General features: G+C 34.3%; 1 protein-coding gene across 2 annotated transcripts; it reads left to right on the top strand.

Moving 5' to 3' along the window:
• On the top strand, positions 1-27,841 carry LOC113855426 (nuclear-pore anchor). 2 transcript variants are annotated; one of them, XM_027487065.1, is made up of 48 exons: positions 1-507; positions 599-745; positions 855-953; positions 1,276-1,404; positions 1,508-1,600; positions 1,711-1,776; positions 3,301-3,390; positions 3,508-3,585; positions 3,888-3,997; positions 6,512-6,632; positions 6,730-6,822; positions 7,968-8,016; positions 8,501-8,604; positions 8,681-8,749; positions 10,321-10,461; positions 10,555-10,659; positions 10,754-10,867; positions 11,196-11,274; positions 12,437-12,489; positions 12,934-13,007; positions 14,280-14,382; positions 14,469-14,603; positions 14,693-14,791; positions 14,858-14,899; positions 14,991-15,044; positions 15,146-15,325; positions 15,403-15,450; positions 16,198-16,248; positions 17,376-17,456; positions 17,534-17,608; positions 17,703-17,887; positions 17,967-18,069; positions 18,827-18,943; positions 20,317-20,409; positions 20,948-21,106; positions 21,185-21,238; positions 22,003-22,116; positions 22,279-22,356; positions 22,652-22,801; positions 22,888-22,959; positions 23,113-23,268; positions 23,354-23,407; positions 23,539-23,626; positions 23,750-23,817; positions 23,922-24,050; positions 25,240-25,344; positions 25,522-25,696; positions 25,874-27,841. In XM_027487065.1, exons 1-48 carry the CDS (start codon positions 202-204, stop codon positions 27,241-27,243), a joined length of 6,258 nt encoding a protein of 2,085 aa, XP_027342866.1. In that variant the 5' UTR covers positions 1-201; the 3' UTR covers positions 27,244-27,841. The 2 variants fall into 2 exon arrangements, with proteins under 2 accessions (XP_027342866.1, XP_027342867.1); XM_027487066.1 differs by having other exon boundaries at positions 65-507; positions 3,891-3,997.
• Positions 27,842-27,924: the final 83 nt, after the last annotated feature.

Genomic DNA, 27,924 nt, shown 5'->3' on the forward strand with positions numbered 1-27,924 from the left:
AAGCCCATTCCGTAAAATCCAGGGAATCCACAAAACTAGCGAGTTTCACTTTGTTCTCGTTTTTACAATCGCTTCGCTACGCTTCGTTTCTTTTCCTCTTCAAATTCTCACTTCCCTCTCTCGTCTCTTTTCCATTTTCCCTTTACTATCTCTCTATCATTTCCACTCTTCGTTCCGAACTCTCCGATTAGGGCACACGAGATGCCCCTCTTCATCTCCGACGAGGAGTTTTCGCGCTGCTCCGGCGATGCCGCTGCCGTCGCCGCCAAGGCTGACGCCTACATCCGCGGCCTCCTCCACGAGCTTGACACCGTTCGCGCCAAGGCCGACGCCGCCGACATCAACGCCGAGCAGAACTGCTCCCTCGTCGAGCAGAAGTACCTCTCCCTCGCCGCCGAGTTCTCCAAGCTCGAGTCGCACGTCTCCGAGCTTCAATCGTCCCTCGATCAACGCCTCCGCGAGCTCTCCGAGGCGCAATCGCAGAAGCACCAAATCCACTTGCAATCGGTTCGAACCGTTCTGAACGTTTTGAAACGTTTTCTTGCTTGTAATTGTTGTGATTGGAATGTTTTTGTTTTTGATTTTTTGGCTTTTGTAGGTTGAGAAGGATAGGGAGATAGAGCGGTTGAGAACGGAGGTGGGGGAGCTGCACAAGTCAAAGAGGCAGTTGATTGAGTTGAACGAGCAGAAGGATTTGGAGCTTAGTGAGAAGAATGCGACCATCAAGAGTTATCTTGATAAGATTGTGAGTTTCTTTGCCTTAATTTGGTTTGCTTTAATATGGCTTGGTTTTTTGGTGAATGTCTTGTGATTTTGTTGATGTGTTTTATTGTGTTTCAATGGTATTGTTGAAGGTTCATTTAACTGAAAATGCTGCTCATAAGGAGGCTCGTTTGAGTGAAGTTGAGGCAGAATTGGTGCGATGCCGGGCTGCTTGCACTCGCCGTGAACAGGTCCTTTTAAGGGGTTTGCATTTATTTTAACTTTCATATGGTTTCCCTTTTTGATTTTATGTGTGAGGGGATTACTAGTGGTATTGGTTTCCTTCACTGACTGACTGTTTTATTTGGTTAATAACTCTTTTCTGAATGGATCATAGTAGTGGCGTATGATAACGGTAAATGACTCTGCTATGCTGTTTTCCTAAATGGAAAATGTGTCTGATCATCTATATAACTATATTGCTCTTGTTATGGACTGGACTTTTCTTATGTTTTATCTGGAGTGAAAACTTGCATTTTTCTTTCTCTATAATGATATAATGTGCGTAAGCAGGAGAAGGAGATAGTTCAGAAGCAAAATGCTTGGCTTAACGAGGAGTTGACTGCAAAAGTTAACAGTTTCTTTGAGCTGCGCAGAAAACACACAGAATTGGATGCTGATATGTCTTCTAAGCTTGCAGATGTGAGTTTAATATTGTAATTGAAAATTAACTTTTCTTTTTTGAATTTTAATTTGTTTTAATCTCCTTGCTTTAACGATATTGATTTGTTGCCAACACTTTTAGGTAGAGAGACAATTCAGTGAATGTTCTCAATCTCTACAGTGGAATAAGGATAGAGTGAGGGAGCTAGAAATGAAGCTTAAATCTGTGCAAGAGGTTGAAAATGCTCCATTCATTATCTTGTAACGTGATGAATGGATTACTTTTATCTCAATTGCTGCTTGATTGATTTTTTTATTTTATTTTTTATTTTTTTACTTTTGTAGGAATTAATTTCAGCTAAAGATGCTGCTGCAGCCAATGAAGAGCAGTTATCTGCTGAACTCTCCACTGTGAGTACTATGACCAGCTTTGGCATGAGTGAACCCCCCCTCTCCCCCCTCTTAAAAAAAAAACTTGAATGATCTTTTTATAATATGGCTCTAATATAGGTTAGCTATTGGATTTAGCTTAATTACTATCAAATTTTCTACTTGCGCAACATTTTAGTTGATAGTTCTATTTTAGGTTATAGTGACAAATACAATGACAGTTGTTATGGGGAAAAGCAAATGAATAATCACTAAATGAAATAATTGGGTCTATAAATGCATTATCCCCAATGAGGTCTTTTTTTTCTTTATTTATTCATTATTCTATATTATTTCAAATAGAATTAAATATTTATTATTATTATTTTTATTATCAATGAAACAGAAGACACTTTCGTTCACAATTTTAGTTGGTATTACAGTGCTTGGAAATGATGATGAAGTGGAACACCATAGATTTATAGCATGTGGCTCAAAGATAATTTTCTATGATCATATACCTTAGCAAATTTCATTCATAGGTTGGGAAAGGATTGAAGCCAAACACAATCATATATTCTAGTAAATATTGAAGGCCTTTCATTATTTCTGTTGTAGTCTTTTTGAGAGTGGTTGCTTAATGATGTGTTCTGCCATTAACTACTTTGGTTTTTAACCTCAAACTAAAGTGGACAATGAAGGCAATGTTGGTTTCCTTGCCCATCACCTATTGTTCATGTAACCTAGACATTCGTTGCCTGCTTGCTACCTCAGTCTCACCATGATGCTACTGTCGTCTACTTTATGGGACCTAAAATTTTATCTTCATACTTTTGCCTGATTGGCTATCTAGAATGAGGAAATAGTTCAGTCCTGCTTTCACCCACTGTCCATCTGTTTACAGATGTGGCAGAATTGAAAGACCATCTCATATAACAAAAATATGGCCTACTTTTATTGGGTCATTGTATTTGTAGTATGCCAAACATTATATAATCTACAGTAAAATTTTTGAAAAAACAGAGATGAAGCTCAACTATGATGAGGACGAGACCCTTTAAAGCACCTATGGGTGTGTTTAGGTATAAAACTTAATTAAGTGTGTATTCAAATAGCTCTTATGACGTGCCGATTTATGGTATAAATTTAATTATGAAACTTGATGGAATAAACTAAAAGAAAGAACTTATTTTAAGAAACTATATGAAAAAGCTTGTCAAAAATAAGTTGAAAAGAGCTTTAAGGGAGTTATAAATTATTTCCAAGTGCGCCCTATGTTCAAGGATGTTCTTGATAAACTTAGAATGCAATAATGTTATCCATTGCTTTGCTTATCTGACATGGTAATTCCTTCAAAGCTGTCTTGAGCAGAAGATCAAAAGAGAAGTGAAAAGAATAATATATCCAAATTTGTGTTTGGGGACACAAATGTATATATTGTAGATGTGGAAGTGGAATTGTCTAGACAATTTATGAACTCTTATGTATTCTCAAAATAATGAGCCATGATTTTTAATTCTTGTGTATTTTATCTTGTGTTTTAAATTTGAATTTTCCCAATTTTAGGTTAATAAGCTTAATGAGCTATATAAAGAGAGTTCTGAGGAATGGTCCAAAAAAGCAGCAGACCTAGAGGGTGTGATAAAAGCAATGGAGGTGAAGTTTGTAGTTTGTTATTGCACTATTTTCTAATTTTTGGATTTGGTCAAATTGGAAATTAAAATGCTTGGGTATTTTTTTTTCATTTTTTAAATGTTACTTGTTTTTAAACAGTCACGCCTAAAGCAAGTTGAAGATGACTATAAAGAGAAACTTGAGAAGGAATTATCTTCCAGAAAACAAGTTGAAAAGGTATTTATTCTTCCTCAGGCATGTGTCAATGTTCAGTGTTTGTTGGCCTCCCCCTTATATGAAATTAGTTATTTTGGAGGAAATAATAATTGATGTGAACTTGCTGCTTTGAAAAATTTAATAGCGTGGTTCCAGAAATTTTTAGGTTGTTGCAGGTAATGCTTGAAAATAATGAATACTTGGGCGACATTGGGTTGCTGTTGCTCTCATTTTATTTTTTGTGTAGTTATCTACTCAACGTATGTTTTGTTCTTGAATGCACAAATAACTGTGCTTTTTGTCTATTATATGGGTGCTTGTAGGAGGTCACTGATTTGAAACAAAAGCTTGAAAAGTGTGAAGCTGAAATTGAGACAAGGAAAAAAACGAATGAATTGAGTAACCTTCCCCTCAGCACTTTCACTACTGAACCGTATGTCTTTCATTACCCTTTTGTTCTTTCAAACTACTTGATTTTACTCATTTTCCAATGTGCTCCTTGTCATGGCATAAGTTGTTGAGATTTCTAGCCCATGAGATGCAGCATTATTATAACTTTTATGCTACTGAAAATCTTGTACTCATTTGATTTGTTGTGAAGAAGTGCTGAAATATGCATAAATCTGCCACTTCCACTCTGTGGGATGTTGTGCTTGTGGGTACCAGAATTAAGTTACTTAGCCATGAAGGTTAGGGAATTGTAAGTTGAGGGTTAGGGAAGAGGGACAAGAGAGAAAAATGGCTATCATCACAGTAAATTGAAAATATGATTGTTAGATGTAATGTGTTACAATTCCTTAACCTAATATTCTTATTGATACTGATGCTAATAAATAATGATTTGGTCAAGTAATCCAGTATGAGAGCCCAAGTTCTTTAACAAGTAATTACAAGTAGCAAATACAATCTAAAAACAAGTATCCCTAGCCAATCTCAACACAACTTAGGAGCTATTACTTCCCCTACAGCACTAATCTTGGCAATGTACTTGGCAGTTGGCACATTAAGTCCTAGCTTGTGCTTCATGCCCATCCCAATTCCCAAGCAAAATGAGACAATTTTGGAGTCTTTAATCTTTCTTCTCCTCAGTGGCCAAAGTATTCAAACCACAATCTCATTAATTGCATCACAAAACCCTTGCAATTTTAACGCCACTGATCATCTCTGTATATGTTAACACAGTATACAGCTGAAATATTCACACCATAATAACTCAATCAGATATCCCAACAAATGAGCAACCCTTACTTCCCCCCTGACTATCAAGGTCGAAACATGGCCTTAAATTCAGTATAGATTCCAAAAACTGTAGCAACCTTCAATAGAAACTTGAGGCCAAACAGTCAGACAGGATAGAAGAAGTGAACTCTATTTCTCTATTTTAATTGGAAGCTGACCCTAAGGAGAGAAGATAAGCTCAGTCGACCAACTGATACTGAACCATCTGAACATAGCTTAGACAAAATGAAAAGACAAATGCTGGACCACTCAATGTCCAACCAGAGCCAAGCAGGAGAAGAAAAATGCAGACGTGACATCGAAGAAGAGATCAAAGAGAAATAATCCTTTGTAAAGAATGTCACTGTTTCAAAAGAAATAACCGAACAGCACAAGAATCACACCATGGCTGGCAGAAAGACAAGAAATTCAGATGACTACCTGGGTTGCAATGGTTGTGATTGCTGGTATCCATAGCAGTGATTAGAAGAAGAAAGAAACCTGTAAACTGGATTAGGCTTGCAAGAAGGCAGGATCAGGGTGCAAAGATCACCAAACTATAACTGAAATTAACAACATCAATAGATTAAAGGGTATGAAAAACCTTAACATATCTTGCATGGGCTGGAATCACTGGTGCACCTCACCAGAATAGTGGCCAGCCACCATAGGTTGTTGTAATGATGTCTAGCCAACCCAGAAAGAGTATACTGACAGAACACTAGATTCATAGTGCAAAACAAGAAATGAACACTCCAAACTATCAACCATCCAGAATCTACTCTTGTCAAATCAGAGACCATTGCTAAGTTCAGGTTTCTGTAATCTACAGTAGGCTTTTTTACAATAAATCAAACAGGTCTTGTAGAACCTGTCATGTCTCAAACAGTATGATCCCAACAGTTAGCAACAGGAAGCCAAAACCATAACCAGAAAATAATAGCACTGTGATAAGTCAGAATCTAAATCTCAACCTAAAACCATCTTTGATGCTAAAACAAACTTGAAATACTGTTAACAAAGTAGAGGGGTTCTATTTCAGTCACTAGCTAGTAACTACCTCACGCCTGTTTCTGGCACCAGGAGACTATGATTGACCTTGAACTGCCAGCGACCACCCATGAGTTTTTGTCTTGGAAAACAGAATAGGAGCCACAATTGACTGAATAAACAGTAAAATGAAAACAATTTGTCTCAACCTCCTTGCCCCAAGCCGAAAAGATGACTTTCTTGCTATTTGACTTTCATGGAAATAAACAGGAAGAATTAACAGAGCGACTTGGAGTCAACACAGTTGATAGGGTAGACCCTTTGAAGTGGATGGTTGTAAAAAAGGAAATCAGAGAGAAAGATGGATATCGATTGTAAACTGAAAATATGAATATTAGATGTTGTGTGATGATACTTCAATCTAATATAATACTCCTATTTATACTGGTAATTTGATCTACAACTTTACTAGTATTAAAATGACACTAGTGACAAAATAATCCTAATATCTTAGAAGTTTTAATTGTCAGTTGAGAAATTCTCTGTGAAGGCATAGCATAGGAAGATAGTTGTGTTTTGCATTTTTTATGTTTTTGTCCGTAATCAGCATATGTAATTGAATTTCTTTCCAACCTTTTTTTTGCATTAAGGTATGAAAACATACCTAATCATGGCAATGATCAAGAGGTAACTTTTAGGCCATTTTTGCTTCTATACAACTTAACTTGTGTTCTTAAAGGTGGCTGGCGTCAATTGAAGCTGATGGCATGGTTGAGGAAAATAACTTACTAGTCCCGAAAATTCCTGTTGGTGTTTCTGGAACAGCATTGGCTGCTTCACTTCTGCGAGATGGGTGGAGTGTGAGTTATTTATTAAAGTTTTACGTTTTAATACTGGCACAAAATTTTCACTTTATTTATATAATTAAATCTTACTGTATTTCTTTATTTGTTGAAGTTGGCAAAAATGTATGCAAAATATCAAGAGGCTGTTGATGCACTGAGACATGAACAAATGGGAAGGAAGGAATCAGAGGCAATACTGCAACGGGTATGGTTAATTTGTTGCATTTTTTTATATATAACCTCAAAAGAGGGCTAATACAATATCACATTTCTTAAAATGTTTCTTCTTCTCTGTTTGGTCGTTTATAACAGAGGAAAAAAAGCATTTTGATGAATAGGTCTGTAATGATTTGAATTATTTGTTGTTATATATATGTAAGCATGTTCATTATTAAATTTTGGATAACAGATAACCATCATTTGTTCCTCTAAAGATAGTAATTTTTTGTTATCAAAGCTCCTAAATGGTCCTTCAGTAATATTTTTGGGATCAATTTGGTATTTCGAGAAGGTCTGATTTGATGTCAAGAATTGACACTAAAGCTCTCTATCTTGATGTGTTTACCAATGGAGGAACAAAAATTGGTATTAATTCGTTATTTTTCTTTTGTGGTTTGGTGTACCTTAAGTGGTTTGAAGCAAATTATACTTATATATATATATATATATATAATAGAAAATAATATATATATATATATAATAGAAAATAATATATATATATATAATAGAAAATAACATAGATAAATAAATTAATCTCTAAATCACTTATATTTAATTAAACATAAACTTATAAGTCATAGACTTAAGATCCAATACAACACATAATTTGTCAAACTTGCATGTTTTGCAAGTCTATTAAACTAGTGTTAAATATCACAATTAAGAAAATTGATACACAGATAATAATTTTTTTCCCATGACTTCAACTAACTAACAATGTTATACAAATGATGATCTATTCTAATATATGTTGTAATTTATCCAAAATGTTCATGATAATAAAAAGAATAAAATTAAAATTTAAAGTGAAATATCATACAAAGAGAATAAACTCCACCAGACTGCACCTCCTTGAAGAATGCTTGTGAATTGATTATATGAATTTGGAGATTAATTGATTTACTACAACTCTGCTGTGTTATGCTGATGTCCAAGGGTAATGTTTTATGAATGGCAAACCATATTCATTCCATTGCAAACTTTTTTATGGCATTTGTTTCTACTATTGTTTACTGTTAACTAGAATGCTTTTTTTTTTTCCTGCAACAATTTAATTTATTAACAGTACACACTTCCATGTTGCCTGTCATTTATGTTGAAGATGATGGAATATTGTATTAACCTTTTCAGGTGCTATATGAGTTAGAAGAGAAAGCAGAAGCCATAGTAGATGAAAGAGGTATATCTTGCTGTTGGGTTGAATGGGTGTTTATTGACTAAGTTGTGAACTTAAAAGAATAAAGTATCATTAAATCCCAAATTCCCAATCCCTGTCGTAATTGTTCTGCAGTAAGTTTAACTAGAAAATAGAAATGTAGATTTGCATCTATATTCTACTGCTTTGTTTTGTTGATTGTATATTATTTAGTTCTATTGTGAATGGGCCAATAGTGGGTGGTTGCTATTTTTGTGCTTGCTCCTTTTTACTTACATTTTGGTGGTGGTGGACTGGTGGTCTTGTTAACTAAGAATTTTATTTGCACTGCTTATTGGGGAAATTATACAAGGATCAGATAATCCATTTTGGAGTTTTAAATGGGCTGTGTAAGGCATTTTCAAGCAAAACTCATTGGTGTCCGATGTGAATGATGAAGAGAACCTGTGCTAGCATGGTCTATCAATGCCATAGTTTTTTCATTGAAATATATGTACTGTTCTTGCAGTGGAACATGAAAAGATGGCTGATGCATATTCCTTGATGAACCAGAAATTGCAAAACTCCCTTGATCAAAATTCCAACTTAGAGAAAACCATCCAAGAACTGAAGGTTTAAAACATAAATTACTGTTTCATCCACATCTAGTTTTTTTGGTTTCTTGTTTTCTTAGTTGTATCTCTTGCAGGTTGACATAAAAAGGCGTGAACGTGATTATAATCTTGCACAGAAAGAAACAGACGACCTTCGAAAACAGGTAAACTGTAAAGCATCCACGTTTTCCTAGAAGTTTACTATGTTTATTGTATATATATGTATTTCATGAAGTTATTTATTCTTGAGCTTAGGTTGTAGTCTGTCTTCTTGTTGTCGTCAATGTAACACCATGACCAATGTTATCAATGGCAGATGGTGGTCATGGAGAAAATCCAAAAAACTGCCATAAAGTTATGGCGGCTGCCATGGCTGGTTATAATAAAATATATAAAAAATATTATAACTTAGGAAATGATAGAAAAGAATTAACTCAAAATATAAGTAGCATAACCCACAATCTAAAGCATAATTTAATACAAAATAAAAAGTCATCAAATGTCAAGTTAACATTAAAAACAAGATTATCAATTTAGTCCTCTTCTTCAACTCCAATGTAATCATCTTTCTCATTCATCAAGGCATATCCCTACTCCTCTTCTCTCTCAGATTTTCTTCTGACATCTCTTCATCTTGTTATTCATCATCATCATCATCTCCAATTTCCATTTTCTCTTTCTTTTTGCTGTTGAATATGTCTTGATCTTGGAAACTTTTGCAGTTTTTATAGTAATATCACTTGATGGACTCTTTCTTTTTTTTTAGGATGACACCTAGTATATTTTCTAGGCTCTTCAATTTCAGAAGCTTCATAAACAATTATCCAATTTAAAGTGTTATCACCATAAAAAACTAAATCATTTTTGGCATCCTCATCATAAGCATCATCATCCATCTCTTCAACCAACCACTCATTAAACTCAGCATCATACATCTTTAAGATTGTAACGTTCTTTGAGTTATTGGTTATATTTTACGTAAACCAAGTCATGTAATTTTTTATGATCAAACCTATTCTTTTTTGAATAAATATGTAACGTAAGTGTAATTAAAAAAGTATTAGTTTCTTTCTAATTTCTAGAAGAAAATACTAGGCTTAAGAGATGAGAAATTACTTGCTCAAAAACACTCCTGTTGTGTTCACATTTGAATGCGTTACATGTCAAGCTCAAAATTTTGATAGCTAGTTGTTGCAAATGTGGAGCTGAATGTTCATATATTCTCCAAAGCTTCTTACAACATTTTTCTTGGCATATAATCATATGTGTTTTCAAGTCAACAAAAATTATATACAAGTTTCTTTTTATGCTTTGAAACTTTTCCCTCAACTTCCTTAGAAGATGTGTAGTTTCTACAATAGGCCTTTCTAGTATAAAATCAAATTGATTCTTTGCAATTTCAGTTTCTTCTCTTTGTCTATGTTCAATCACCTGTTTTCATAATATCACATTGTGATATTTTGTAGTTTGCAAAATTTTGAATATCTCCCTTTTCTTGTATGTAGCAAGTAGGAATCAAAGAGCTTTTACTCCACTTATTCAATGCATAAATTGTGATTGTTTTGAAGCTAAAACTTTTAGCTTGTTAAGAAATAACTGTTTGATCCATAAATTTGTTTTTGGATGATCTTTATTTAAGTTTTACTGCATTATTGTAATCAAGGTCATTGTTTTATCCTCATGGAAGTGCTTATGTGTTCTCGTAACATGTTGATTGATGATTGATATTTTACAGGTGACCGTACTTTTGAAGGAATGCCGAGACATACAACTTCGTTGTGGGTCAGTTGGGTGTGATATTGTTGATGATGCTCCAAATATTGCTTCAAGGACAAGTACACAGACTGAAGCTGAAGATGTCATTTCAGAACATCTTGTAAGCTGTTTTTGGGTTTATTTTTGTCTGTCATGTTCTTCTTGAACTTGTCTGTTTTCTTGTTAAATGTGTTCAATTGAAATTTGGAAGCAGTTGACCTTCAAGGACATTAATGGACTAGTTGAGCAGAATGTCCAGCTTAGAAGCCTTGTTCGTAGTCTTTCTGGCCAGATTGAAAATCAGGAGGTGGAATTCAAGGTTTGTTGGAAACGAAATTTTTTTCCATCATCGTGCTTAGCCTGCAAACTCCCTTGTGATATTTGATTGTTGTTTTTGTACTATTAAACTGTAGGAGAAGCTTGGAATTGAACTGAAAAAGCATACAGAAGAAGCTGCTTCTAAAGTTGCAGCTGTTCTGCAGAGAGCAGAAGAACAAGGACACATGATTGAAGCGCTTCATACATCTGTAAGCTTTTACAAATGTTTTTGTTTTTGGTTATAATAGCACTTCTGCAACCTGGGAAGCGATAGGTTTTTCTTAGATGGTAGAAAATTACCTTACAGGTCCAGGTGGGATTAAAACACTAGATCTATATAGAATTTGGTTGTAACAATTGGTCTGAATGACCTGATTTACTTATTTTGTTTTTGTTATTATGAGAAATGGTAGCATCCCATTCTTTATTATTATGAGAATTTGTTGTGTTGAAAAGAATGTTGGAGGATGTGTTACTAGCATTTCTTGTTACTATTTGAGCCTCTAAATTTGTACTTATGATTCCTACTTCTTACAGGTTGCGATGTATAAGAGATTGTATGAGGAGGAGCATAATCTTCATTTATCTCATACCCATTCTTCAGACGCTCTTGCAGGTTTCTGAAATATAGCTTCCTTTTCCTTGTTTCTAGTGCAATAAATTTTGTGTAAGAATAGGAGCTTAATAGGGCTCTTCTTTCTGAATATTTGAGAAAACTTTGCTAACAAGTTATAGTAATGGGGATGATGCTGTGCTCCCCTAGCCCCAAGGGAAAACATTTTACAAATCACCTTATTTCAAGAATGACACAGGGCAATCCAATGTAAATAGAGTTTATGCAGTGTGCATCTGAAGTTATAAGTAAAAACTGTGTACATCTGAAACTTAGATAATGCAAAAGGGGTTTAGAGAAGCTTAGGGATTGTGCTACTTTATCTGTTTATGGATTTTCAAGTTTTGGGTCTGGTGTGTAGGTTTCAATGTTTGAAACCCATGATACCTGAATTAAGATGATATTTAAGCAATATTGCACATCATTTTGGGATGGCATTTAACATTATCAAATCATGTGTGTAACGAGGAGGTGGCTAAAACCATAGGGCAGAGAAAGCACTCTTGCTTCTCTAATATCTTCTTTCTTTTTCATTTTTGTATTTCCATTGTAGTGTGTACTTTTCTTGGAGCTTGCTTCTGATTGTTTCCTTCTAATTGTCTTATTATAAAATCAGTTCCTACCACAATACTGTTGGGATTTCATAAGAATTTGATTAGTCATATTTTAAAACTTCTATGCCAATACCGGTGACATGTCATAAGAATTAGATAAATGGGTCTTTTAGAATTTTCCATATTATTGTATTTGTGCCTGTGATCTTGTCCAGTGTTATAGTCATGCGTTCTGGTTCTTTAGATTATATATAGATAATCTTAGTCACTTGGATATGACCTCCTATCAAGGGAGAATCATTAATAAACATATGATTTCTACCATATCTCTATTGTGTCTTTTGTGTGTGCCTAGAATAAATTGCTTCTGGCTCAACTTACTTTTAGGTCAATTACTTGAAAAGATTTTGTATCCTTACATGTTGGTCTTGTTTGCTTGCTGGCTGAGATCTGACCGTAATGCAATCTATTGATTTAAATTTTTGCTTGTTTGATTGGTTTTGCTTTTGTACACAAGTATTTTGTTAGACTATTGTAAATGAGCTGTCTTGCACTTCCGCTGAATATTGTCAGACAAGTATCTGCACCTCATAGACTGTTGAATTTTTCAGCTGTTGCAGAAGTTGGAAGAAACAACCTTAAGACTTCAACTGAAAGTTCACAGGTAAAGATAATGTTGGGAAACATAGGAAAATTACTTCTACTCTCATACTTCTTGTAAAGGATCAGTGCTGCTAAATGTTTAAGTTATTAGGGGAAGGCTTATGAATGGAGTCATACTCATTCATGACATCCCACATGCAAGATTCCTTTGGGCTGATGTGTGCAGAATGCACAAGTCCATTATATACCTAGTGCTCAATTTCAACTTTTATGTTAAGAGTATGAGATTGTGTTAATTTGTAAAATTGGTTTAGTCATTTGTCTGTTCTATATTTATTGCCTATTTATGTTATGCTTCCTTACATTGTTGTGTTGTAGCGTCTCAGTTCTTTCTGCTCTGATGTTATGTTAAGAACTAACTCTCCAAAAAGCATTTTGTTGTTAGGTGAATTCTCATGAAAGGTTTAATTTTTAACACTTCTAATGTATGTAATTGTTTTCATAGGAGGTTGCTAAGAAGTCCCTTGAAAAAGCTGCTGAGCGTGTGAGATGCCTTGATGATGATCTAGCAAAGTCTAGGTAAGGTTGCAGACTTGTGACACATTTTTTTGAAAAATGTAATGTAGATGTATATGATTTGTCTGTTTTTATGTATTAAATTTTTGTGTCTAATTGGCTGGAAAGAGAAGATTATAATTATAATAAACAACCTGAACATGCTTCTGAATTTAACTTCAACAGTTATGGGGACTATTAAAATGTAGGTGATACTATAAAGTTCCTGCTATATGCAGGATCTAGGGTGAGTTTCCTGTCCATTATGTGGGTGTATAAAAGGCTTCCTCTTTTGATTTCTAATTGTATAAATAGCATAAACTGCTATGAAGCCTAGATACTTAGTATGACACGGATACGATACGGATACGGGGATACGGAAAAAATTTGAAATTCAAGATACGATACGGCTTAGATACGTTAATATGAATTTAAAGAAATAACATACTTTATACATATACAAAATATTTATAAGGAGATATTAATAATTCATTTATATTAATGTGTTATATTTGGATATCAATGATCACATCTTACAAAAAAAATACATGAGATCATATTTTTCCTTTGTCTAAGTAACTAAGTCAAAATATTTTTCCTACTATAAACACAAAAAAAATTACATACTTTACCCCCTATTCAAATTAGAATTTTACAAAAGAATTAGTATTTCTATCTAAAAGAAATATAGAACTATCACAAAAAGAAGGTCCTGCCTTTTTACTATTTAATTCTATCTAAATTCTAAACTGTATCAAATGATTGGGAACCATATTCCAATTGTATCTAAGCCATATTAGGTTAGAAATTAATTTTTAAAAATAAATTAAATTATAGATGTTTTTGAGATAAGTATTTAGATGTATTGGACGCGTGTCGGTATCGAATACGTGTCTGACACGGATACATTTGCTGTTTTGAAGTATCTGGGCGTCATAGATAAACTATTTATGATTTTTAACCTGCTGTCTATGGAGAAGTAATATATAATTCTGGGAAACTCTCAAAAGGTTTTACTTTGGTTGAATTCTGGATATAACAATGTTTTTTCAATTTTGAAGTTATATACGCTTATCCCTTGTTAGAAAATTTTGTGCATGTGTACATAACTATAATACCCTTTTTCATGTATATTATTTTTGTTCTATTTTTAAAGCATTTATGACCAAGCAATCTTAATGCTTATTAGACAAATGATATGTGAATAATTAAATTTTTTGCGTGATCTGTTTACACATTCATGCTTTCTCTATAGCATAATCGGTGTTCTAAATCTGAGTTTCTATCTTTCTTCAGGAGTGAGATTATTATATTAAGATCAGAACGTGACAAGAGGACACTGGAAGCAAATTTTGCTAAAGAGAGACTTGAGAGCTTTGTGAAAGAATTTGAACACCAGGCAATTACTTGTCTGTAATATTAAATGCTTTGACCTTTCATGTTTGTATGGTTCTAATTTGTTTATTTTTTTGGATGATATTTTAGAAAGCTGAAGTGAAAGGCATTTTAGAAAGAAATGTTGAATTTTCTCAGCTGGTTGTTGACTACCAACGAAAATTGCGTGAGAGCTCTGAGTCATTGAATGCTGCTGAGGAGCTTTCTCGGAAACTTTCAATGGAGGTTAATATTTTATTCCAGTTAAATTTTGAGCTTTTGAACTGATATGTACCTTTTTTTTGCTTTGAACTCATTCCTTATCCTTGTTTCAGTTGTCTGTTTTAAAGCATGAAAAGGAAGTCATTTCAAATGCTGAAAAGAGAGCATCTGATGAGGTTTGCAGTTTATCTGAAAGGGTGCAGCGCTTGCAGGTCAGCATTGTTTTCATTTTTTTTTATATTCTATAAATTTGCATATTCTTATGGTCAATGTTGCAGGCTAGTTTGAGTACCATACAGAGTGCTGAGGAAGTTCGAGAGGTTGGTTATTATTCATTATTATCAAACACCGATTTGTGTTAATTTCACGTTTCCTTAAAACTTTCTATATGGTTTTTTGAAAAAAATTTAGGAAGCAAGAGCAGCAGAGAGGGCTAAACAAGAAGAATATATTAAGAAATTGGAGGCATGTGATTTTCTTTCATAATTTTTAATTTAAAATGAGTGCATGTTTGGCATTTTTGTTTAAATGATTTATTATCATGTTTGTAAATTCTCTCTTGTCAGAGGGAATGGGCTGAGGCCAAGCAGGAGTTGCATGATGAGCGGGAAAATATGCGAAGACTCACACTAGACCGGGACCAGACCATAAAATGTACTATGAGACAGGTTGAGGATATGAATAAAGAGTTAGCTAATGCATTGCATGCAGTTGCATCTGCTGAATCAAGGGCTGCTGTTGCTGAGGTATTTTTTAGGTTGCTGTCTTCTGTATGTTGTATTCCTTATAAATTGTAAAGACTAACTTCGATCTCTATACACAGGCAAAGCTCTCCAGTCTTCAAAGAAAAATTGGTTCCACAGATGACAAGGTAATGTTTCTTAGATTGGTATTGTTAATTTGTGAAGTATCTTACTGATTCCTGTCTCTTTAGAACTATTACTTTTAGGCTTTATACTCCTTTCCGTTTAGTTTGTAGACTTTTTTGTTTTATTTAGTATCATTTGAATTAAATGTTTTTGCAGATTTTGCATTTTTGAAAGCTCCTTTTTTTTAATAAAATTAGATGTGATAACCACTAAGAAACTGAGAATGGAGTTGTGGTTGTCTATAAGGCACTATCACATTACCTATGGTCTTTTCTATAAGGCGCTATCTAGATGGTTTTGTGGTTGTCTTTATTATTTGGCAGTTTATTATTCCTATGAAGCATTCATTTTTCTTTTCCTATTTGTCCTTAATGAATGGAGTTGTTGGGACCGTGGGAATCATAAATTATACCAAGCAAGGAAGGAGCAAATTTTAAAAATTAAAGTATTGGTACTATGCTTACGTTAAATGATATTAAATGAGGATAAAATTTGCAAGTTGTAGTATTTTTTTTAAATATAGAAAACTAACTAAATTTAACTACTTTTATTAGTCTGTATATTTTTGTTAAAGGTGCCTTATAAAACAGATCATAGGGAGTATTGTGTAACTGAATGAACTGACTGGAGTTTTGACACAATCTGTTGAATTTATTGATAGATTATGGAGTCTGGGTGGAGATTACTTGTGCATATTAATGAATAATATTTATTCAGTTAATTCTTACTTCTTTTATTATTGAATGTAGCTTGTTGAAATGGATGGTGACGGTGGACCTTCAACTTTATCAAGTGATGAGGTGAGTGTAAAATATAATATATTAATTTCACTTTACTGCTTTGCATTTGCTTGTGCAATATATTATGACATAAATGAAATACACTAATATGTTCAACATTATTTAAGTGCACACTATTTAGTTAAGTAAACATAATGGGTAAATGAATAGACGTTGCATGGAGACATGGGAACTATATTATAGTATTATTGCACCATAGAAAAGAAGTGTGTCTTGGAGGGTGTGTGGAAACTTGACCATTTAAGAATTAATTAGAAATTTTCTCAATCCCCATTGCCCTCCTTTCTTGCATTTGGTGTATATACTAAAATGTAATTTGTCATTCCCAAAATGAAGTGGAAAATTGGAAAAGGTGATAGCATGGGCGTAGGTGAAAATTGGAGATTATATCATAACTTATGTATCTCTGATGGGTGGATGAAATGTAGGAATGCTTCAGATGTTGTGTGATAGAAAGGTACCTTTTTAGCTAAAAGGAAAGTTTATAGTGCGGCCACACCGCCACATGACAAATGATGCTTTACAGTATTAAATGTCAGTCGATTAAAGGTTCAGCCATTAGAATAAGAAAAGTATTGCGATTGCAGAGATGGAAATGGATGTTGGATGAATGGTCAAACGAGAATGATAAAATTGAATTAATTTATTAGAAACAAGAGAAAAAGTTGGAAGTGTACCTGTTGATGAGAAAAATGTTGTAATTGCACATTAAATGATTTGGACATGTGAGACTTCGACAATAGAAGTGCCACTTAGAAGAGTTCATTAGATGAGATTTGAAGTAAATTCATTAAAAGGATTTAGATCTAAATGACCTCTTGGATGATTTGATTTTGGACAACACAACGGCATCAGTTGATACATGTGGCCATCTGGCCGACAAACCTATTGGCTTATTTTTGAACTGACATTTTTTCCTTATTGTTGTCTGGAGGAGAATTAGTTCAACTAAAATAAATGAAATAAATCTAATAAAAAAATGTCAATAGATCAAATGAGTTGTGCGAGAAATTTAGTACATGAGCACACTCTGTATTTGTTTCCTGTTTTCTGTATAATTTACTCTGCAATAAGAAAACATCGTGTTGCATTTATGCTTGACATTTTTTCCGCTGAACTTGGTCTAGGTTGTTGAATTGCAAAAGGCAAAGGAGGAGATTGAAAAATTGAGAGAGGAAGCACATGCTAACAAAGCTCACATGCTACAGGTTATTATTTTATATTTTCCAAATTTAATTATACTTAATTTGCAATTAAACTAACTGCTTTACATTTTACACTTCAGTATAAGAGCATTGCTGAGGTGAATGAAGATGCACTGAAACAGATAGAAATTGCACATGAGAACTATAAGACTGAGGTATTTTAGCATAATTGAATCTTGAAAGCTATTTTCTGTGCCATTAGCCGTTGTACTTATTCAATTTGCTTATTGTCTTTGCAAACAAATATAGGCTGACAATGCAAAGAAAGCACTGGAATCTGAACTTCATTCACTTAGGGAGAAGATTTTAGAACTTGAAAATGAATCTAGTTTGAAATCTGAAGAAGCAGCTTCTGCAACTGCGGGAAAGGAAGAGGCTCTTATTTCCACTTTGTCTGAAATCACAAATCTCAAAGAGGAAGTTTTGACCAAATCGTAAGCTGTATCTTTGCACTGCAGTGACTACTTTACTGCTAGTTTGATTTCATATATCTTACATTGTTTCTGCATGTAGTTCTCAAATTTCAGCAATGGAAATTCAAATATCTGGTTTGAAAGAACACCTGGACAAGGAGCAACAGAAATGGCGTGCAGCTCAGACAAATTACGAAAGACAGGTAAATGATTCTTTATATAGTAAAATTTGTTTATTTGATTATATTGTTACCTTAGAGGAAGTAATTGAAAGAGAACTTTTGATTAATCATATTTCTGAAAATTTGAGTTTAGACTGAGCATAATAGCGTCATGTGATCTATATAACCGACATGGGATAAAGCTCGGTTGTTGTTGTTGATTAAATTGTTGGATGAATCATATATTGATGCTAATTTTGCTTTGTTGTCTGACTTTTTATCGTGTAACCATATACTCGCACTCATGCATTTAGGGATAATATTTTGAAACAAGGAAATGATAAAAAAATGCCACCTTGTTGTCATCATGTTTCCTGTAGAAGAACTTGACATGATGAAATCAAGGAAATGTTGAAACCTTGTTTTATAAAAAAACTATAAATTGGAAACAAAATAAAATGAGTTGGCATTTTGTTTTTACAAATGAAAAATATCTATTGGAAATGAAAACAAAAAACTAAACAAAAATCCCGTGGATTTTTTTCACTGAATTTTGCTTTGTTTTGTTGTTTTTTTGGTTTTCTTTTAGTTGGTTTTTATGAAGGATAAGTCATTCTCCATGATTTTATGTTCTGGCAATATGGCAAATTTGGATTTTTTTTCACTAAACAAATATGGATTTTTTAATTTCTGTTTGTAATTATATTTTTAATTGTTGACGATGTATGTATACATGTATTGCGTAATCTTTGCTTATGTTGATATCTTTTCTTAATCTTAGATTTTTCTTATTGTTCAGGTTATTCTCCAGTCTGAAACTATTCAAGAGTTGACTAAAACATCTGAAGCACTAGCCTTGCTGCAAGAGGAGGCATCTGAATTACGGAAACTTGCTGATGCTCAGAAAATTGAAAATGTAAAATTTCCTATTCATTGTATATTTAGTTTTATTACCTGTTTCTTTTTCAATACTTTAGTATGAGTACTATTGTTTCTGCTTGTTTATGCTTTTAGTTTCTGAAGTGTTTATTGGAGACTCTTATGATATGGTCATTGTTTTGATTTTATGCTGATTGTTGTCGGAATAATATGCCATATCTTCTGGTGCTTTGGTTTTTGACTGTAATGCAGTTTAAATGGAAGCAACATTTTAAATCTTTGCGATTTATTTCCAGGAATTGATTAAGTAATCACTACTTTATGTTTCCTATGCTAACGTGCCCAAGAATGAAAGATATTTTATAGCTCATACATCAACTATGGATATGGCTAAAGTAGAGTTTTAGGCTTAGGAAATCCTTACCTGTCGAACTAGCTTTTAATGTTTAGCTAGGTTCAATTCAATTGAAGATGATGGAGTTCATCAAAGATTTAATATTATTATTGGGCCGCCCTCAACTGTAGAAAAATGAACTTAGACCCTCAGGTTTCCTGATGCTTGGTCCTGTAGAGTTTTTGAAGCAATCTATTTGATCCTGTGGCTTTCCTAGTTTAATACAAAAAAAAAATGTTTTTCAATTTCCACAGTCTGGAGGTCCATACCTGAGGATAAAGGCGGTGTGTGTTGAGATCCTTGTGAATTATAGATATGACTAAAGTAGAGTTTATAAAGGTTTGAGCAATCCTCATGTCATATGCTATGCTTTTAGGGTTGAGTCAGGCCAACTCAATTTCATGAAATAAACACTTCCAATTTATGAGTGGCCATGTTCTAAAAGAATCATTATTGACTTGGCACTAGCAGCTTCAAGTTGGCAACATTAGGATGGCACAGTTGGGCATGGATTATTAGAGCATGAATCATGGGACAGTGAACCTGATCCAGCCGTTGGAGAATGGAAAGGTTGCCAGAAAATGGTGGCCGTCAGTGGGAATAGTACTTGACAAGGGAAAGACATAAAAAAACTACCTAGAAACCATGAATGAAAGCAGTTTCTGGAAACATATATATATATACACACACACACACCAATGGCCAGTGGCCCCGCCGGGAATGCACAGATTAGGAATGCTTCTTCGTTAGACTCTAGATACCATGTCAAGAGAGAGAGAAATGAGAAGACATTGGATAAATTTGTGTGTTGGAATATGCAGAAGAGCTATTTATTTATAATAATATTACATGATATTCTTTTATCTAAAATCACGCCATCTACGATTATGTTATTTATGTAGTTACCTTATTTACATAGTTACTTTATTTACATTATTTTCAACAACCATTAATCCTGGAATTTTCCTGATATGTACAATTGTTATAGCTTGATGTACAATTGATGTGTTTGACAGAATGAACTAAAGGCTAAGTGGGACGAGGAGAAGGCAAGACTAGAGAAGTCTAGGAATGATGCTGAGAAGAAATACAATGAAATCAATGAACAGGTAATTAAGAACATTTCTTTCATTAATTTTTATGTGCTTCAGTACTACAAGAAACCTACCTTTGCAGAATTATGAATGAATGCTACATGATTCTTTCCCTGTTGTAATTTTTTTTTCACTGTAACTTGATTCATCTGCTAAATGGATTATTAATATTGATGAGTTTAATTTTGTTATGCAACTGGTATTGATTTTGCTCTATAATTTTGTTGGCTTAGCAACTGATTTGGGATTGGGCAAATTTGCTTCCTTTATATCTTCTCTCTCTTTAATTTTCCCCTTTCCAATTTATGGAGGTTTCGTATCCATTTATCCTCTAATTTCATTGTTATTTTCTCCTGTCTTAAGTTGATTTTTACTCATATTTTTGAGTGAATGTGTTTGTGTGAACTAGGTGTTAGTTTTTGGTCCATATGCCATGGTGGGAGATCAATTGATGATTTGTATATTGAGAATTTTATTGCATTGAAGTTAGAGATACATAGGACATCATGTGTTATATTCTAATTACATGAACAACTTTGTTGACATTCTTCAGAATAAAATACTTCATAGCCAACTTGAGGCTTTGCATATTCAATGGGCTGAGAAGGAGCGAAATGCAGCTGGTATTTCATCTGGAAGTAGTAGTGCAGATACCTTTGGTGATGCTGGCCTTCAAAATGTGGTTAATTATCTCCGGCGCTCAAAAGAAATTGTAAATACCTTTGTCCTTCTAATATTTTATTTATATGTTCATCTCTTGGCTATCTAATACTGTTTTCTACTTTCACAGGCTGAAACAGAAGTTTCATTGTTAAAACAGGAAAAGCTACGATTACAGTCACAGGTAAAATCATGTACTTTTTTCTTATGTTCTTTTCATGATGTATGAACATCAGACTTCTGTGAGTAATATCTAATATCTCTCTTCTTATCTTCATTTTACAAGGTGAAGCATCAAGTACTCAATTAATATTTATATTAAATTTATATTATGAGTTATCACTTAATATTTCATTATGAATTGCTTCTGTTGTCTGACACAAGTAATACCTATTGTCTTCCAATCTACATGTAATTATCCTTGTCAATAGATTTTTATGTATCTCAACCAAATTTCATATCCAGTTGGGATTTCCCTGCTAATTTGAAGCTGGTGATTTGGTTTTGTAATGATTAGTAATGTTGCAGGGATCTTGTCATTGTATTGTCTTGACTTTTACCTTATTGCTTCTCCCTTAAAAAATTCCTTTTTCTTGATTCAAAGAGACTGAAGTTCTCCACTGTTATTGGTGCCTGAAGTCCTGGATATGGGTTTTATTGTATGTTATAGTTTAGTTCACTTTTTGTTTTGTTGTTTTGTTATACCAAAACAATAGCCTTTTGCTTTTTTATGCTTTTTGCAGCTTGTATTAGAAAATTGGATATATCATGCAAAAGGACTGCATTTATGTCATATAGATCCTTTGGGGAAGGGTCCCTGTTCATGTGAAGGGTCCTTAAACTAATAAATGTGATTTTGAATTCAGTTCCTTGTGACCATCTATGAAACATATAATTTGGGTATATATTTAGTTGTATAATACTTTCAAATCTCTTGGTTTTCTGTAGCTTGAGAGTGCTTTGAAGGCAGCAGAGTCAGCACATGCATCACTTGAAGCTGAGCATGCAAAATCAAGATCCTTTTTGTTTACTGAAGAAGAGTTCAAATCATTGCAGCTTCAGGTTCGAAATCCTTTCATCACAATCTACTTTTCCTTGTCATCCATGGCTTTTTTCTTGATGGCATAATAAGTTTATCATTTTAAACCAAAAAATGTTAAAAAATATTTCCTGATGATAATATGATCAATCAAATAATGATCTATTTCTTAAAATCATTTGCAGGTCAGAGAAATGAACTTACTTCGTGAGAGTAACATGCAGCTTAGGGAAGAAAACAAACACAACTTTGAGGAGTGTCTGGTATATGGCAATGTCAATCATCAATTTCCTTTTTGGTTTTTTCATTTTGTTGTTATTTCAACATAAAAAGTACATGAATATTCCATTCTTATGAGCTAGGAAAGAATTTTTTTCTCAGTACTTCCATCATTAACTGCCGTTAATAGCAATTTCTTGCTTATCCACTGATCTGTGTTGACTTTTCATAATAGCATCAGTCAGTTTATGGGATTTCGCATATCTTTGGGTAACACGTGTTGCATGGTGTATTATTTGTTTCCTGTTATCAATAAACAAATATTTTTTGACTCGATAGAAATCACATGAACTAGCACAAAAGGCAAGAGCTGAGACACAGAACCTAGAGAATCTTCTGAGGGAAAAGGAAATTGAGCTGGATGGCCATAAGAAAGATATTGAAACACTAAAAATTGAAAAAGACCATCTCAACCACAAGGTTTCTGAGGTATTTCCTTCTGACATACTGAAAATAAAATTCATTGCTATGCGTTACTCTGTTTTTATTGGAATTTTATTTTGTTTTCTCTTCAGTTGCATGAAAGAAGCAAAAATGTGGATGTGGAGGATTATGAAAGAGTAAAGAAACTTGCTAGAGATTTGCAGGTTGTTATGTAAACCTAAATTGTTCATTTTAGTGTGAGTATGTGTGTGTGTATATACTTTATAAATATTTTTAGATATTATATATTTTAATCAATTTGATTTGGGGTATCATCATTTCTAGAATTTATTATCATTTTTACTTTATCACATCAGGATAAGCTAAGAGATAGGGATGCTCAGATAGAGGAAATTAGTAAACTTCTGGCTGAAAAGCAGGATTCTGTTTCACGTCTAGAGCAAGACCTTTCAAACTGCAGATTGGAACTTGCAGACAGAGAGAAGAGAATTAATGATACTCAGCATGTTGAGGTCCCGCATATTATTCTCTAGAAAGTTTTGAAAGATATTTCTTATTTTTCATTTACATTTGTTGTATTATGGTTAAATTATACAGGCTAACCTAAAACTGGATGTGGAGAAGCAAAAGAAACTGCTGGCTCAATTTAAGGTCTATACAAGTTTTTATTTTTGAAAAATAAAATCTCCATGGACAACTGTATATTGTAGATTTTTTTTTTATGCTATTATTGGTGTTGCATTACCTTTTTTCATCCTTTGTTTCCTTTTTCACCCTCCCAGAAGAAAATTGATGGTTTGTTAAGGGAAAAGGAAGATCTGGGGAAAGAGAATCAGCAACTTTCTAGACAATTAGAAGAAATTAAGCAAGGTAATAATCTTGTTCCTCCAATCACCCTTTTTTCTCCCCTGCCTTTTTTTCTCTGTTTCTAGATTTAGTCCTTTTCCCATTTGCTGCTGGAATTTATAATTAAATTTTAATGGTGTCTATCAGGGAAGAGGTCAACAAGTGATACAACGGGTGAACAAGCGATGAAGGAGGAAAAGGACACCAGAATACAGGTCCACTTGAAATTGTGTTTTTTTTTAAAAAAAAATCACCTTCCCTTTTTGAGGAAGGGTGATCAACTTTGTCATAATTTTACTTGACATTTTCTGTTTGCTAGATTCTGGAAAAACATCTGGAGAGATTGAGAGATGAATTAAAGAAGGAGAAGGAAGAAAATCGTATTGAGAGAAGCAGACGACTGAAGACTGAAAAGGCTATAAAGGACTCGTACAACAATGTTGAGCAGGTATTTTTCCCCCTTTAGTGCCTTTTAATTTCTGTTGATATGAAAGTAGAGAGAAGTTCTACTTCCATAAATGTTAAAGAAAATGAAAATTTTACAACCTCATCTTACTGACTTATGTTGAAAAGTAGCGAATGATTACAGTATAGTTAAAATTTGTTCTCTAAATGGAATTATTTAAACTTTGGTTTCAATTGAGCCTATTATGTTGCTTCTTATCTTGTGGGATATGATTTATGATTGTTAAGCTAGGAGGGTAAAATAGTTCTATCAATGTCTTGCATTTGTACTGATATCTAGATAGGCTTGACGTTGTCCTCATACATGAATTGAGATCTGAGTTCAATGCAGAATGGGAAATTGGGGCATTTGGAACTGGAAGAGCTTGTGAAGGCCTTATAAAATAGTTTCCTTCCATAAGCTCTTTTTAGCTTATTTCAATAAGTTTCTTAGTGTAACTTGTCCAAAAAAACACTTTTTTTTCTTATAACTGTCCCATGTCTAAAATTTAAAGCACCTTCAGTGTTGCATCTTGTCTCAATAGCTTACTTGCAATGATGCAAATACCATTGAGCTTTGTAGGAGGCATTGAAAGAATTCAACTTTTTATACTTGTTTCGATGCTGTACCAGGATTACTTTTTTGTTACATCATCATTTTGAGATAAAACCCCAGAGCTGTATCTGACACAACTTTTAGGAAGAAGTTTAGGAGTAAGGTATCAAAATCCACATGCAGCTTGGGACCCCATTGTAATTATTAATTTCAGGCAACTAATGTAGCTATATGTCAGAGGGTGTTAGTGTGAGCAGGAAAGGAATGAGGGTAGATCAGAGAGAGGATTTACAAAAACCAAAAGGGAGAGAAGTGGAGGTAGGAAAGGTTTCAGCAAGTTTGGAGTGAGAGTATCAGGCATTCTGAAATTTCTTGAGATATCTTATTTTCTGTACTTATTAATTTAATCATTTATATATATATATATATATATATATATATGTATGTGTGTGTGTGTGTGTGTGTGTGTGTGTATGTATGTACATTTCAGCCCCACTGTTATCGATAATTCACTGATATTGGTTCAGTTGAGGAGACATTGTTAGCTTATTCTATTAACATCTTTTATTTCTGGTCCAGTTCTATCAACCATACAATATAAGTATTTGCTTCACTCCTTTTATTGATTTACTTTCAGGAGAAAACAAAGTTTATTAATGAACTTGAGAAGCATAAGGAAGCTCTGAAAAGGCTATCTGATGAAGTTGAAAAGCTTAAGATTGTTATTGGCAATCTTCCCGAGGTAAGGATTTAAAACACGGATTTATTGTGCAATCTATGTTGAGTGAATACACATGCTTTAGCTTGCAGGGGTATTTTTTATGATTATGTTCTCAGCCTTTACCACTTGCTTTTATATTTTCAATTATTTATAAGTGAAACTGTCTTTGATTTTTTATACATATATAATTTTTTTTAGGGAACAAATGTGGTTCAACTTCTTTCTGGATCCAATGTTGATGACTTCGCTTCTCCTTATATATCTGCTGTGGAAAATTTTGAAAAGGAAGCTCATTCAGTATTTTATGAACTTGGAGGTCGCAGCAATCTCGGAGATGCAACAACAGTCACAGATAGTTCTGCAGCTGCTACAGGTAATGTTGTGCACATCAAGATTGTGGAAAACAAGTGTTCTAGGATTATAAAGAGAGTAGTAGAAGGATGTTAGAAAAAGAATGTTCTTCTCAATAATTACTTATAGTGGTTCTCTTCATATGCTAACCTTGTACCTCTTGTCATACTAATGGAATGGAACAACTACTCCATGACAGGTTCTTTGGTCCCTGCTCAATCCCCTAGCATTATATCTCTGGCAGCCCCTGGAGCAAGCAGTTTACCACCTAAAGCCACAGGAGAAAGTGAGAAGAGACTTCCATTACCCAAAGCCAGTGTTGAAACCCGTAAAACAGGTAGGAAATTGGTTAGGCCTCGACTGGTAAAACCAGATGAACCACAAGGTGACACAGAAATGTCTGATGCTGAAGGACCTGGGGGCAAGCCTGGGCCCTCTAGTGACGTAGAAACCCAAAGTAATTTTGCTCTATCATCTCAACCATCGGCCCGTAAACGTGTTGCTCCTACCTCGACTTCTGATTTACGAGAAGAATCAGCGGCACCTGGTGAGAAGAGCTCTGATGTTGTAGCACCTGTGTTGAAGAAGTCAAAAGGATCAGAGTCCCCAGAAGAAAGTGCTGAAGAACAACATGCTTCAACTCCAGAACTTGCAGGCAGTCATCCAGTTGCTGATGAATTATTTGAAAGTGGTGAGTTGCCACAAGCCCAAAATGAGGAAGTCGGTGAAGCTCAAAATGAAGATGGGGAGACTGCTGTTGGAAATGATGAGGAATCCAAAGATCCACAACACTTGGATGCCACAAGTCAAGAGGCATTACAGGGTGACAAGACTGGAAATTTGGAAGATAATTTGGATCAACCGGTTGATACAAAAATGCTATCTGATGAGATGCAGAGGGACCACACTGAGCCAGACAGCCAGCAGTCAACATTGGCACCCAGTGGTGAGAGAGAAGAAGGAGAATTGTTGCCAGATACTGGAGATCTTGAGGGTAGTAGTGATTTGTTTAACATTGTGGAAAACCAAGAATCTCGGGATGGTCAATCTGAGCCTGCTGCAACCCCTGAACCTTCCCCGGCTAGGGTTGATGATGAAGCTTTAGAGGCCGGTGAGATTAATTCTCCTGAGCCTTCAAGTGATGATAAGAACGATGTGGGTGACTTGGTTGAGGAGGTTGCTGATGGTTCTGATAAGCTAATTGATGTTAATGAACCCGTATCAAGCGAGACTGATCAGGGGGCAGGGCCTACCCCTGTTGCGAGTGAGAGTGGTACTTTAACGAGTAGTGCTGCAGAAGGTAGTTCGTCCAAAGTGAACTTACCTGTTCCAAGGCAAGGGCAAGGGGCCACTAGTGTCGCATCTGAAACAGAAGAGATAAAGCAGGCATCACCTATTAGTAGTACGTCAACAACCATTAATTTATCGGAGCGAGCTCGAGAAAGGGCACAACTGAGACAGGCTGGGGTGGTTTCTACCATTGCTAGAGGGCGTGGAAGGGCTACTCCTCGTGGTCGGGCTGTACGAGGTCGAGGAGGACGTAGACCTCCATCGTCTGGTGAAGCATGAGCTGTTGTGATTGACGGATAATCAAATTATGACTTGGGGTCAGGTGTTGTAAACTTCTCCATAGTTTAATTGACAGTGACAGTATAGATCAATGAGTAGGTGTAAATGGGCGATCAATTCTCGTCATGTAAATGCAATTTTGCGTCGCATTTCTCCTTCCAATCTAATTTTGCCTTTTATTCGTTTTGACATCCCACATCTGTGCTGAACAAAGTTGGATAAATCTAATTTAGATACGCATGAGTGGTGATTTTATTTAACGTTTATTCTTGAGGGGTTTTTATGGTAGGACCAAAAATGGAATGACGGTGATCTAGTTGTTTAATTCATTTAATAGAATCACGAGTGGGCATGGAATCACGAGTTGTTACTGTTGAATTCGTTCGGCAGAATTAGATAAAGGGGAAACTATTAGCATTTCTCATTAATTTGCTAAATGATAATGAGTTGTTTCTACGAATTAGGACATGTTTAGGTACTTATTGATTATTCATGTTTAGATTCAACTGATGTATTTGTTGTTAATGTATGTCAATGGGAAACATGCAATTTTTTTTATCGCAGATTTGTAGGCAACAAAATGTATCTTCAAAAAAGTCTAGTTCAAGTATTCATTCCTGCGATTTCATATTAAAGTTCAATGGCTTTGCAAGTTTAGTTTATGCTTTTGAGAAAAATGGA

Source organism: Abrus precatorius, unplaced genomic scaffold (assembly GCF_003935025.1).
Source record: "Abrus precatorius isolate BTA unplaced genomic scaffold, Abrus_2018 Scaffold11, whole genome shotgun sequence".
NCBI classification, from domain to species: domain Eukaryota; kingdom Viridiplantae; phylum Streptophyta; class Magnoliopsida; order Fabales; family Fabaceae; genus Abrus; species Abrus precatorius.